Raw genomic sequence first — 14,488 nt, forward strand, 5'->3', positions numbered from 1 at the left:
ACTTCTCATTCACCTGTGTAAAGAGCAAGTGCTTCAGGCTTCTTTTGGCCTTTTCTGCTGTAGCTACATTACACTTTTTCATAGTCTAAAGCACAGTAATAAAAATGATTGATAAAGATGAAGAATGCATAGCAAGAAGTGTGGGGTGGCAGACATCATTATCCCCAAGCTACAGCTCTCACTGATCCCCTTAACTATCTGCCCATGTCCTGTGGTGTGAGAACTGTGATGATTTCTGGGAAGTGGTGAGCCACTGCCAACCAAAATTACTTGAACAGATACACTACAGACCACAATGGGATCGCATCCTTTGCAAGCTTTGCTTCCAAAGACTTGGATTTCTACACTGCTGACTAACCAGGACAGTTTGGAAACCAGCAACACTGGGCAGGAAATCCAGCTCTGAGGCTAATCCAGATTCTCCTGAACCATTACGCTGGCACTTGACCTCACAAGACAAGAACACAACACTTTAGAAATTCTTGTTCTACTAACAAATTTTATCACTCATTTAGAAGGCAGACTAAGAGCTCTGTGGTAGTTTTAGGCTGTACCTTTGAAATTTTCCACAGATCTTGAACAGAAAGTGGTAGAATGTAAATAAATCACCACTGGGTATAAAAAGGAAAATAATGATAATTCTAAACAATCCCATTGGAAAGATATCTACCATAAGAATTAGTTTGGTAAACAGTCTCTCTCTCTTTTGGCTTCCTCACTCTGGGAGAGACTAATTTGCTTCTGCTTGACCTTGGCTGCATTGTTTTGGCTAAGTCTGATAAAATAACCCTCTGCTCTTTTCTCTTTTTCCTTTCTGTCCAAGGAGGTAGCAGGGGGTGCAGGGAGGGAGAAGCTATTAGCTCCCCTGGTTTTGCCCAGGGGTGTTCTTGTGCTGTTTATTAATTGTAAATACCTGTAAATATTGGTAAATATTGTATATTTTGTAGATATTCATTGCATTTCATTGAAGATTGTAGTTTTGCTTGTAAATACAGCTTTCATTTGCTTCCAGCTGGGCTGGGCTGGCAAATCTAATGTTGGGGGTGGAATTTTCAACCCACCACAGAGCTCCAATTTTATATCAGTGGTTAAAAGAAAAGATTGGTCCAAGAGAGATCAGTAAGACAAACTGGGCACTGATCACAGGAAATATCCTTCTCCTTCCCACTCTTCAAAAATCAGTCATGGTCAGAAAATCTGAGTACTGAAAGACATAGCATTTCAGCTTTCCTATTTGGTGAAGCTGCTCAACAGCAGCACTGTGAAAGAGCAAGGATACAGAAAGCCTTCGGAAGAACAGCATCCACACAGCTGCAGGTATTATGAAGCTGAGGGCAAGGATTCTGACAGCTATGCCAGTCACTCAGTGTGTCTGACTTCAGTTTACTCACTGTGTGTCACAACTAATCTAAAACACAGTCACTGGAAAGAAAACTCACAGAGCAGTGAATTGTCACCTAAACTGAGCCACACCTTGATTTATCCAGCTGAAGAGGGGGAGGGGAGAAGTAAAACACAAAAACCCCTGGAGAGAGGAAAGAAAACTAGGGAAAGTGATTGTTGGAGCACAGGCCACACACAAATGACTTCACAGAAGTCTTTTCTCCTTCTACTAGATCTCAGGGCACTTCAAAAGGCAGCCAGAATTCATACAGTCCTGCACTGGGCCTGTCTGCCAGGACCGTTAGCTTTTGTGTGCAGCTGTGAGGTGTGCAGAAAGAAGCAGGTAAAAGGTAATCACTCACTTCCAGTACCAAGTACCCTAAGAAGTTCTGCTTATCAAAGTGCTCTTTCCTGGTCTAAATTCACAGCAACAAAAACGTTACCAATTGGCTTCAGTGTGAAAAGCAGCTGCAGACTGCAATAGTGATGTTTATCTCCCAACTCCACTCCTCTTGCAGGAGAGCTGTGTTTGCCAACTGCAAGGAACAGGCCTGTTTGCACTTGAGTGGATCAGATTCCAGCCCTGCAGGGCAGAAGGAGATGTGCAGTTCAAGTCAGCTCAAGTGTTTTAAATGAGCTACCAAAAAGGGAAGCTACTTTATGCAAGGTAAAAAAAAAAAAAATCCCAAGCCTCACAATTGCACATTTTCCTCTCTTCATTTCCCTGGCGTTCATAAGACTCTTGTCAAGAAGGGAAAATGTTTGTCTGAAACCAGCACTATCAAACACACTACCTCTCTTACATCCTTCTTGCCTGTGTCAGCATACTCCAGCCAAGAGCAAAGCCAGGCAGCAGCATGGGGCTGCTTCATTAATGGTTCCCTTCTGGGTGCAAGGAAAAGGAAACTGCTGGTCTGTACACAGAGGGAACAGAGGTACTTTCCACAGGCAGACCAGGAGCAAACTGGGACAAGGAACTGGTGGGTAAGGAGGAACTGAGGCTGGAATTAATTAAGGAAAGAGACTGAGAAGAAAACTACTGAAGAGAGAGGGAAGAGAGGGGAAAAGGAGTAAGGGGTGAAAGGAGAAGGAAGATTTACGGAGATGATGTGACTTACAATTTTCCAAACAAACAGCACTGGGCAGAAGAGGAAGCAAAGCCCAAAACTTTTGGGAGAAGCAAAAGTTTTGGGAGAAGGCAAGAGGCAGAAACTGAGACTGTGTGGACTGAGTCATTGGGAAGAGCAGTGGAGAGGTGGAAAGACTAGGAGCGGATAACGTGATGGAACAAAGGTCTGGAGGGTAGAATAATAGGATTTGTCAAAAAGGCAGGGTTAAAATCAAATTCTTGAGAAGCAGGAATTGGGACTGAGAATGAAAATGGGAGTGGGGTAAGAGGGTTTCAATGGAAAAATACAGGACTAGGACTGTCTGGAAAGAGGAAATAAAAGGGACAAAGTGTGCATCCACCAGAGCACTCCATCCTTCCAGTGCCAGACTCAGGATCCATATTTTCAAGTCTCACCCATTCCACAGCTGCCAGCAAACATCTGTGAACCCACTGACATTTCTCGCTTCCTCTCCATGAGGCTCTAACTCAGAGGATGACAACCTAGTGCTGCTACCAGTTATTATTTCACGAGGCAGAGCTCTCTGTGGTCATCTAAAGGCTATAGATCTGTTGCTATATGAACGCAACAGGAAATCTTACTTTCAGCTGACTTTGAAGCCCTTGTAATGTTCCTTTAACGTAACCACACACATGGTATACACACAGGAATAATTACCCAGAATTGAAATGTGACCATCTGCAGTGTGAAAAGAAACATCTGCTTTACAGCAGCAGTACATGACATCGTAGAACAGGAAGAGAGGATTATGGCAGCGGAGAAGAGCAACGAGGGTAGTTAAAATAGCAATCTGTAATCCTGCAAACTGGACCTTAGCCAAGGATGTCAGAAATTACCACACCCTTGCAGAAAGTTGTTGCATGATGTAATGCCCTTGCAGAAAGTTGTTGCATGATGTAGCAGCTAAATGAAACGCAGCTCTCATTAGTGTAAAGAAAATCCAGATTAAACCAATGCCCTAAACATTCAAAACCAATTACCAATTTACAGAGAACTTTTCCAAGTATTTGGCATTTTTTGTTTGTCATTCTCCTGGCAGTGTGATTCTAGAGTCATGCCCATGCCTCAGAGATGCAAGTTGCCAACAGAAGAGCTACACAGCCATTCTAGCTGCTCCTAGTGCTCAGCAGGACCACGCAGCCAGATGGTGCTCCAGGGATTTTCATGGCACTCCGCACAGATGCAGCATCCTGCACAAGCAGGTCAGTTTTGAAGCTGAGCTCTAAACCTGCCACTGAATAGTGACAAGTATCATCAGAGAAATGTATCCCTTCTGGCAAAAGTGTTCTGGCAGCCCCAACAGCAAATGCAAACCTAATTAAAGAAGTAACAAAATAATACTACAAAGCCACATATTTCAGGCAAGCTATACTAGCTCACTGCATTTAAAGGGATACTGCCCAGTAGAGTTTGGGTTTTTTTCAAGTTTCTTTCAAAAAAGGTACTCTTGAGATGAACAGAAACTTGGTTTGTCTCTGAGTGTTGGAAACCCAAGTGACTGAGTCACCATACAAATAAAACCAGCTTGTCATGGAAGATCAAAAAGGACCACTCTGGGGTGACTGAGTTCAGAGAAAGGAAAATGCCAACAGCCAAAAAGCTAAACAGGAGATTCCATTTCCAATTAAGATTTTCAGCAACATAATTTAAGTGACAGTGTCCCTTTAAGTAAAGATTATTTTGCTTTTCTTAAAGCCACTATTAGTGATTTTGATGGGACCGCTGTCTCTAAAGAGGCATTAGGAGGAGAAGCAGGAGGAGGGGGAGGTATAGTGGAAATAGCATTAAACAGGGATAAGGGTCAGTTAAGTGTAATTCAGCATCAACCCTTTTACAGCTCCTACTCTATGCACATAGAAATGTATGGGCCAGCCCTGATGGACAAAACTAGGATGAAGGTTTCAAAGTCTCTCTGCAGAAGATACCCCAGGAAAGAATGGCAGAATTCTACAGTGAGTAAAGCACAGGGCTGGCAGAGGACCAGCACACCAAAATTAGCACAAGGCAACTAGGAAACAAATTAGATCTAAGGAGAAGTCTTCCATTTTGAAGCTTGGACTTAGGAGGATATTCGTAATTTGGTTGTTCTTCAATAAAAGCCTGATTTGCCAGGATGCTTTGGAGTCATTCCTGACAGCTGTGGATAGATGCTATGTGGGACAATCCTCCTCCTGGAGGAGAAGGGAAAAATGACAGTTAAAAGCCTGGGCAAGATTATGTTTGAAATATCAAACATAGAGCAGTGAAATCAGGGGAAGGCTTCCAGTGGTTGAGTACTGGCTCAGGCCTAGAGCATGTGATCTTTCACTCCGCAGAGCTGGATTGTAATGCTCTCCCTCAACAAAAACACAGCTTAGATCAAACAACTTCATACTGTGAAGGACAACTGCAAGGCAACCCTCAAGTGATGTGGCAACTCAGCAGAGTTTGCTTTCTCTTGGATCTACTGATAGATTTGTTCATTTGATAAGAACAGATTTAGGGTGATTAAACTAGCAAAGGGAATTTTGATTTTCAGAATGGGCAAATGCTAAACAAATGCTATCTGCAACTCAAAAGTTATCTACCTGCCGAAAGAATCAGGAAATAACAATAAAGGAATGCAGAACCATGGTACAGAGCAATGACCAGATTATAATTGCTAAGTGGAAAAAAAAAAAAAGCTAAACACTGCAATAATTGTTTAGCACTAAATGGGATATTAAAAAAAATAACCAAACATAGCAAGAAGCTTTCTAGCCATGTAATGATGCTAACTGGGCTGACTGGAAACTCTTTACAGCATGTTCCAGCACAAATGAGCTCTTAACAGTAGATTCTCTGCTGGACTTCAAATAGGACAAAACAAGAAGTATCTGTCACCTACAAGTGTTTCCTAAGTTCCTTCAGGGATCTTTCCTTTTTTTTTTTCTGATCATCAATACACACTCTGGCAAACAAGCCTCAGGAGGGGAAAAAGGAGGCAATGGCATGACAGGTCTTTGCCAGTGCTGTTAGCTTTCATGAGGTCAGTTCTGCTGTCCTCTTCATGTTAAAATATTTTCCTGAAGAGGAATCAATGGTAGAATGGGGCATGACCCCACCTGGAGTACTGCATCCAGTTCTGGAGGCCCCAGCACAAGAAGGACATGGAGCTGTTGGAGAAGGTCCAGCAGAGGGCCATAAAGAGGGTCAAGAGGGCTGGAGCACCTCTCCTATAAGAACAGGCTGAGGGAGCTAAGCTTGTTCAGCCTGGAGAACGAAAAGCTCAAGGGAGACCTTATAGCAGCCTTCCAGTACCTGAAAGGGGCCTATACAGGAAAGCTGGAGTGGGGCTGTTTATAAGGGCTTGTTCTGACACGACAAGAGGCAATGGTTTTAAACTAGAGCAGGGTAGATTTAGATTAGGCACTAGAAACAAGTTCTTTATTATGAGAGTGCTGAGACATTGAAATAGTTTGGCCAGAGAAGTTGTGGATGCCTCATCCTTGGAAGGGATGAATGAGGCTTTAAGCAACCTGGTCTAGTGGGAGGTGTCCTGCATGTGGCAGGGGGTTGGAACTAGATAATCTTTAAGGTTCTTTTGAACTCAAGCCATTCTGTGTTATGATTCTATGATATATGTATTGCAAAGGGGAAGAAAAAAAACTAACAGAAGGGTCTTCAACTGCTAGCAGGGAAGGTGGCTGGAGTGAAAACAGTAAATAAATTTTGAAATATAATCAGTACAGTGGAAAATACAAGAGGGAACCTTACACATGGTTTGGGGAACATGCCAGAATTTCCTCTTCCTGAGCTGGAAAAGGGGTTCTGCTATAGCAAATCATGTGCAAGGGCTGTTTCTTCTTGTTTGTGAGCCAAGGATGGGAGAAGTAGGTGAAGGGAGGGGTGGGGAGGAGTGTCAGCAGGGTTAGTGTCAGCAGGAGGTTCAGCCATACATACCACCCAGATGCAAGTCGATGAGGTCACTGTAATAAGACTCTCCCCAATAGTCTACAACAAGGAATTGGTGAAGACAGAGTTATTGAATCAGACACCCACCCTAGCCCCACACAATCAAAGCACTGTATGAGGAAAAGACAGACAGAAACAAAACAAAAAGGCAAACAAGAAACATGCAGCTCTACAGGTGGGCACATACATATATATATATGTCTCTTTTTCTGTGTGTGCATATATATATATATATATATATATATATATACACACATATATATATGTAGATCTGTGTGTACACATATATGTATACACACAAATATATCACAACCATGTATTGGGAGGATGAGGAGAAAATTACCAGCAGGCAGGTGAGGACTTCTGAGGGAAAAACTGAGGAAGTCTCCACAGAGACGCTTCACCTGTTCCAGCCTGCACCAGGACCTGACACTGATGTCTCTGCTGTTCTTGCTGAGAAAAGCAGAACTAATTTTGGTGCTTTCATGCTGACTAATATATTAGAAGGAAAGAGTGTGACTTCTTAAAAGAGCTGCAGGAAAGGTGCAAGGCTGGATTTGTTGGAGGTGAGTGCAGGATGTGTGTGTACAGCACACAGGTGGAAGGTGCTGACTGAGCTCTGACATGAGTGACAAACACTTGAGGTGTAGAAAGATGGAGGAGCTGTGCTGAGAGGAAGCTGCACAGAGTGTATGGAACAGAAAGGTGTCTGCTGGACAGACCACCAGCTAGCACTGCAACATTTCTTTGGAGAACAGACAGATGGGAGTACCAAGAGCACTGTTTCTTACTGCATAGAACTCACTTGATGTGAAGAAGTGGTTCTCAAATTTTCCAGTATTTATCTGACAGTAGGAGACATTTTCCCAGCTCTTAAAAAACACTAATCAAAGTTTATACTAAATAAAGACAAAGGAGAAAAACACTTCTAGAAATTCCCAATTTGGCATGTTAAGTGATTGAAAAAAAAAGAAAAATCCACACAGGAAACCAAAGTCATAAGCATGTCCAAATAGGTGAATGCACTACAAGAGGAAGTAGTTACATGAATAGCAATCCCATTCAGGACATCTCCTGGGACACTGCAGAAAAAAGGGAAAATTCTTAATTGAGATTATCCTGTTTTACCTTCGCAGTGAAATACCACAATGCAAACAAAAGTGGGGGATGAGGGAAGAAAAAACAAAAGAGGTGACAAAAGCTTAGACCACCTGCATGGGACAAACTTTCCACCTGAAACAGAGCTTGCATTCCAAATCATTCATTCTTGCTATGAAAGCACCTGTCAAAGGCTGAGATTTCCAAAGATAATCACAGATAACATGTTCAGGCAATTAAGTAATCATAGGGTAAAAGGTCATTTTCTGAATTGGAAACTGTTAGATTGAACATTCAGCTTTCAGAAGAATAAAAGATCAGCTGAGCCTTGGCCTGAGGCTGAGCCAATTTAGAAAACAAAAAGACAAGTAGGTAAGCAAGAAGGTGCAATTATTTTGTCAAAATTGAAGTTGACAACGACCTCCAAATTGTTTTTGAGTCAGATTAGTTGAATATCATCATATAAATACTCCAATTTGACAACAATCAGATTACGAGTGAAATTCCCAGAAGGAGTATTGAGCTGTCTGTACCTACAGCTAGGAAGAATTTCTGGACAGTCTTCTCAGTACAATTCACTTGGGCAAGAACCTATTATAGATGATATAAACCAGAGAGAATAATTTTCTTTATCTTTTACAAGTAAACAGGCTCTCACCTACAGTACTGGGTTTTGTTCTTACCTGTCCAACTGAAAAATACTTTTTTCTAAAAATGGAAAGAGGTCTAGAGGTCAGAGACCTAAGGAATTAATGTTAATGGAAGACCTCTACCAAAGCCAAATTTGATACTCTCCACTCAGAGGAAAGATAACAGGCAATTTGGTAAAAGATAAATAACAGAGAAATAGCTCCAGTGCTCTTGTCTAACTTTTTCAACAACAGAAAAAGAAGGGAGTCACTACCAAATACAGCATTCTGTTTCTTCTGTCAAGATTTTTGAGTATCTTGTAGTAGGAAACTACTATCAATATTATCTAAACCTTCATATTTAAATGCCTAAGTGAGTGAGTGATTTCTCCTTACCCTACAGGGAAGCTGAATAAGCCACTCATTAGAGAGCCCCAGATGTTCTCCTAGAACTGTGAACACCAGTTGCTGTCTATAGACAACTATTCCTTTGATCCTGCACTGCAATCCTTCTCTATTGCTGTGGACAGCACAGGAGGCACACTTCCCACCCTCCCTTCACTTCTTCCACATGTGCAAGCTTATTAAAGGAAAAGAGACTTTTTTTTTCTTTTTCAGATGACACCACCACTTTATACACTGCACTTCCCCCTTTCAAACTTTTGTTTGCATGGTTTCATTAGGGGAGGCATTGCTGAGAGACAAGAGCTTGACTCCACACCTCTGCACAGCAGTACTTGCTGAACGCAGTGGTCACTGTTAGGTCAGCATCTTAGGCAATGCAGATGACAAGGAAATTATACTGCCCTCCTGACTGCTGAATGACAGAAACCAATTGTACTTACGGAGTGTGATGCCACAGACTTTAGAAAGAAAAAAAAATCAGTTATTTTATTGCAAACTTATGTCAAATGTCCATGCAAGAGTGGCTAGAGAGGTGAAGCCTGGAATGAATTTCTCATTTTGTGTTTCAGTCAATACAGGTTAGAACATGCCTTTTTTTTTCCCCCCCACAACAGAAAGTGTTTCTTCTTAATCCCCTGAATCAGCAGCCAGTCGAGGCTGGTGAATTCTTTAGTCAAGCTTCTGTAACCATAATGAATGATCTGTTGATAGAAATATGTTGCCATAAAAAAAGCATACCCTAGAGACTTCCTGAAGAAGAGAGATTCATTTAGCAAAGAGTCCAATTTCAAAGAGTCCAAATTTCAAGTTTTAAGGAAATTCACAAATGCTTCCATTTGGGGAGAGCTGGGAGTGAGTGGTTAGAATGGGGTTTAACTCTGCAGTCTTCCATACAAAATAACAATTCTTGCTCTTGGTCATATTCTGCCCTCTCTGGACATTTTTTAGGCATTCTTCTATCATTCTTCAGTGAAAGAATGTTCTCACAGCTGATAAGATCTCCCACTTGTGCCAACATATCTTGTGTGACAGTGATTTAGCAGCTGAGTGATTAAAACAGACTTCAGGATGAAGACAAGGAAATGGAAAAGGACAATTATGAGATGAGAGGTGGTTTGAGTAAGTGCAGTAACCGGCAGAGTGGGGCTACACAGAGATCCATAGCACAAGGAAGGAGGCACCACTGCAAAGAAAGACTTTTTGCAAAAGACTGTTTCCTTGAACCCACAAATGAAAAAAGCCAATCAGAACACAAACCCACTAAGTCCTCCAAACCTATTTGCTTTAGTAACCACTCGCTCCTGCTGCTCTGGTGCACCCTTACAGAGCATCCAACGTACCTAATCCTGGCTGAGTAGTAACTGGCAGGAAGTCACAACAAACTTTTACTCTGGTGAACCTTCACTGCTTAACCAAGTTCCATCTTCACAGGCTTAACAGTGGCTTCTCAATCCAACCAAGCAGCCAAAACATTCCCTAAAAACCTGTTCTATTTTTACCACTTCTGATCTCTGACTCTTGTGACTAGGTATACAATGCTGATACATACCTGGGCCAGGTATATACACACTGCATTTGCCTGTTGGCTATTTGACTCCTTACAATTGAGGATTCTTTTTTTCCAAACCATTACACTACTATCAGCATTGTCTGAACCAAGTACTACTCTCATATGCATGCCAGATCAGATCACACTCATTTAATTTCATTTCAGTAACACAACATTACTTTAACAGCCTGAGATGGATACCTTTCAGTGCATGTGTGCATTTCTGCTCTGCACAGCTTTGTACCAAGTAGCCAGTGTGCTGGGCTGTGCAGTGAGGAAGATGTTCTGTGATGGTCCCTTTTAAGGGCACTACCTTGGAAAATCCAACACAATAGAGAAAGCACACACAATTCCACAATTACTTCCTTATCATACAAACAGGGGTCCCTGACAGCTTTATGTGAAATGCAGCTAGGAAACCCTTTCAGTTTTCTAGCTGTAATATCCAGCAATATGAAGAAACAGTCAGACAGCCATTATTGGTAGTGGGAGAAATACCTCCTAAGCCTCAGGTAAAGACAAGCGAACTAAGTCTCTGCCAATAGGGAAGTCCCAGATTTAGAAGAAACACAGGAAAAACAAGGCCTCAAAAAGACAGCAGAAAGAGGAAAACAGATTCACATTGGATTCTAGGCTGTAACAGTCCAATTGCCTCTAAAATCCAAGCAGCTATGGACTACTGCACAAGCACTTAAAATAAATGAATAAATAAATAAATATAACAACCAATAAAAGCAACCCAAGTTGTGAGGAATACCTGCTTCTCCCCGAAGGGCCTTCTCCACAGCAACTCCTCTCTCCTCAAGTTGCCTCTGCTTCTCTTCCACTTGCTCAAGCTGCCGCTGGATGATCTGTTCAGAGAAGAATGGAGCAGAACCTCACCAACAGCCATTCTCCTGCTGTCTGCTGCACTCCCCCAGCACTGTGACTTTAGTCAAATCATACTTTTCAAAAGTGAGTGCTTGTATTCAACAATAACCTGCTTCAAAAGCTGTCATCACAGTCACCCTAGTGATAATGCCCTCTCCAACCCATTGCATCCCGATCCTTAACTTTGCAAACCCCTTGAGATACTGACTTTTTGGCTACAACTCAAATCACCTTTCTAAACACTGAAGTGAAAGGTGATGCTATACAGTCAGCTGAGCCCCTACCTTGAGATTTAAACAAATCCCATCCCCTACAGATGATTCCAGCACTTTCCCAACAGACTCTCTAATAATTAATGGTTAATTTGGTAACACCTCAACCCAGCAGCACAATCTAAGAAAGCAATGGTAGGTGAACCTTCATCAGGTATTATCAGACTATGAGCACTCCATTCACTGCATGATGCTTCACTCCTCTCCAGCTGAAAGGTGTGATGGTCATTATTTTTCTCCCTGTAAAACTATCATGATAGGTTTCAGCCACTGTTCCCATGTTTGCAACATTATATTGGATTTGAAAGAAGGAGCAGGGACAGTCATGTAGAAATGAGTGAAGTTCCATCTCTGAATTGTCTTCTGACACACTTAAAGATCATGGTGCTTTCAGATAGAGTTAACTGTATGCCATGACAAGAAGACTCTGAGACGCTACCTGAGCTCTGTGTAACCTCTTTAGCTCCTCTTGCTTGGCTTGTCTGCGGGCAGCTTTCTGCACTCGCCGGGTCAGCTTGGCATTCAGCTCCTCTTCTGTGTAGGCCCTCTACAGGACAGAAAAATAGGACCAGATTTTATCTGCATGGCCACACGTATGGTGGGAGGGATGACCACTTTCTCTTCCAAAATCTCAGAAGGGAGGTGTTCTGTCTTTGCCATGGCTGTGTCAGAAGCCAAGCTTCTGTAGGCAAAGGTGTTCACAGTGCAGTGAGCAACGATTTCAGGTTCGGATAAGAAGTGAGGAAGCTTGTAAGCCAACAGCAAAGCTGTGATTTTATATAATGTCTCACTCCTGCCTTCCGCTGCCAAAGACCAAATCAATTTTTATTTTATTTTTCAAGAGATTTAGTCAAATGGTTTTAGTTGAATCAGTGAGTACCTTATAGAGGGGCCACCTTGATTTCATTTTGAAAGAGGGTAAAGGCAGTTACAGCAGTGTAAGCTAAGAAATTATTATAGCCTAGTGTAGTTATATTCCCCTCTCCCTGTTTTGTTCTGGAGCAGGAGCATCCATAGCTGGAGTTCCACCAGTAAAATGAGCAATGACTACCAGTGTAAACTTGTGCAACTTTTCTATGACTCAAGTAGACAGAGACATCTGAAAGCAGAATGACTTTCTGGTGTGAGGCAGGAAATCCCATCTCAGGGGAGATCGCACAAGGCTGGCTGGTATAAAACAAGATAAACAACTCTGAACTACAGCTAAAACACCAGAAGTCATCCAAAAGGAGAAAGGCTATGCTTACAGAAATAGAAAGGTATTTCCTCCTTTTCTCTAATGTCAGAAAGACTTACTGATTTTTGAACTACTGCAATGGGATTCGGTATCTCATCAGGTACACGAGTTGGTTGCATTGCAGTCTAGGAGGGCTTCCTCTCATAGACTTTTATGAAATTCCACAACTGCATGAAGTGAAGTACACTGAAGAACACTCTTCCCATACACATAAGTGTAAGCTTTAAGGGACAGCTGCAAATAGATGTCTTCTACTTCTGGAAAGGGATCTTCTCCATGGACAGTCAACTTTAAGGACAAAGCATTAGGATGGATCAGGATGAAGTTTGCTTTATCTAGCTGTGGTATTGCCACATTGCTCAGTCTCCCTCTGTTTAATTGTTCTCAATGAAGAGAGTTTAAGGCAGGATCACAGCTCTATTAAAAACCCCTGAGATAGGTGGTTAGCAAGCACCATCATTACAACTCCAAGAAGTTAACACTTCCCTCTATTTTTTTTTTCTTAAATCACAAAATCCAATGCTACCTAAATCTGAAGCTTAAGTGACAGAGGGTGTGACTTTCCTATCCCATCTAACACTGCTGCAACTGTGAAGGCAGGACAATAAGAATTTCAGAAAGCAGCAACATTCCTGAAATAGAAATGCAACTTCTGTCTTGACTTGAGCTCGACAGAGTTTCGCCAGGACTTCAGTGAACTCCACAGTGTTGAAGGCTGCTGACTGAAGCGTCATGATTCACCTTGTGCACATTCCAAGTGTTAAAAGAAGAATACACACACACATATTGAATTGCCTCAAAAACCAACTGGTTCTGAAGCTCAAAGATCATCCCCATGACTCTGCAGAGTAGTGCACTGCTGAGCACTGCTAATTGCATGCATTCTAACCAGATGGTGGATTTGGAGCTCAATGCATTTTTGGTAGATGACCTCTACAAAGAATTGGCTGCCCGTGTCTGCTAACATCTCAGGCATGCACAGTCAATGATGTTGATGTTAGTGCACATGTGATGGGGTAGCTATGGATTCAATAGGTTAATTTAGGGACATGCAATGCAACAATGGCCAACTAGTGGGAATGGAGACACTACCTTTGACGAATATGATCTCTTGAATGCCAAGGCGTGTGGTACATAAATCGACTTTAAAGGGGGAAATGGTAAAGAGGAAAAAAAAAAGAAACAACAAAACAAAACAAAATGTACAAAATGAAGCAAAATCAGTTCAACATTAGAAACAGATGCACAGTAATAAAACAAAGCTGTTTGTAAATGAAACATCAAATTGTGCAAATGCCAAATGTGACCCAGAATGATGAAGCACAATGGAACTTCTGCCTGCAAAAATCAAGCTTCTAGCACTCTCCTGAAGGCAATCAGCTTTGGCAGACTCTTTGAGGATACAGTCAACATGGAAATGATTTGGCCTTTATCTACCTATGTTTTTAAAGTCCTCTGAGCAAGTACAAACTTTTGGCTTAGTATCTGGCTGTGCTGGGCCATGTTTTGTCTGAACTTGTTCAGCCAGTCATACTACGCTGCCAAACAACTATCTGCTTACAATCTGACCTACAAACTCTCCTAGGAGTTGTGTTTATTTCATGGTTATAAATTATCTCTACTTCATAGAAATGATCATTTACATTTAACTAACATCATAAATCTTCCTCTCTGCTTTGTGACAGGAGAAACACCAGATGGGCTCAGAGTGGGTTGTGTGTCCTATGGTAATGGTATCTCCATGTCTAAAAACATTCTCCTCCAGAGAATTTGAGGAGCTATAGGTAGAAGAAATTGCTACCTCCTCTATACAAGGACATTTTATGCCTCCCTGTATCTGGAAATAAGGCAAGTAAAGAGCTTAGAGTTTCTAAGGGAGCTAAATTTCTTGTGCGTCATGTTGTGTCATTCTGGGTGACCAGCCAGCATTTTGCATTTTCACATCCAGTTAACTAAAAACAGTCACAAATGACAAGCCTTAG

At 41.9% G+C, this 14,488-nt stretch overlaps 1 protein-coding gene across 2 annotated transcripts in view; it reads right to left on the bottom strand.

The window, feature by feature from the left end:
* Positions 1-14,488, bottom strand: part of MICAL3 (microtubule associated monooxygenase, calponin and LIM domain containing 3) — a 117,090-nt gene that overhangs the window by 9,687 nt on the left and 92,915 nt on the right. For both annotated transcript variants that reach the window (XM_054386391.1, XM_054386390.1), the window contains 4 exons: positions 13,599-13,649; positions 11,709-11,816; positions 10,885-10,978; positions 6,435-6,485 (listed from right to left, as the gene is read on the bottom strand). In XM_054386391.1, the coding sequence (XP_054242366.1) occupies positions 6,435-6,485; positions 10,885-10,978; positions 11,709-11,816; positions 13,599-13,649 (304 nt within the window). The remainder of the gene's footprint in view (positions 1-6,434; positions 6,486-10,884; positions 10,979-11,708; positions 11,817-13,598; positions 13,650-14,488) is intronic.

Source organism: Indicator indicator, chromosome 14 (assembly GCF_027791375.1).
Source record: "Indicator indicator isolate 239-I01 chromosome 14, UM_Iind_1.1, whole genome shotgun sequence".
Lineage (NCBI taxonomy): Eukaryota > Metazoa > Chordata > Aves > Piciformes > Indicatoridae > Indicator > Indicator indicator.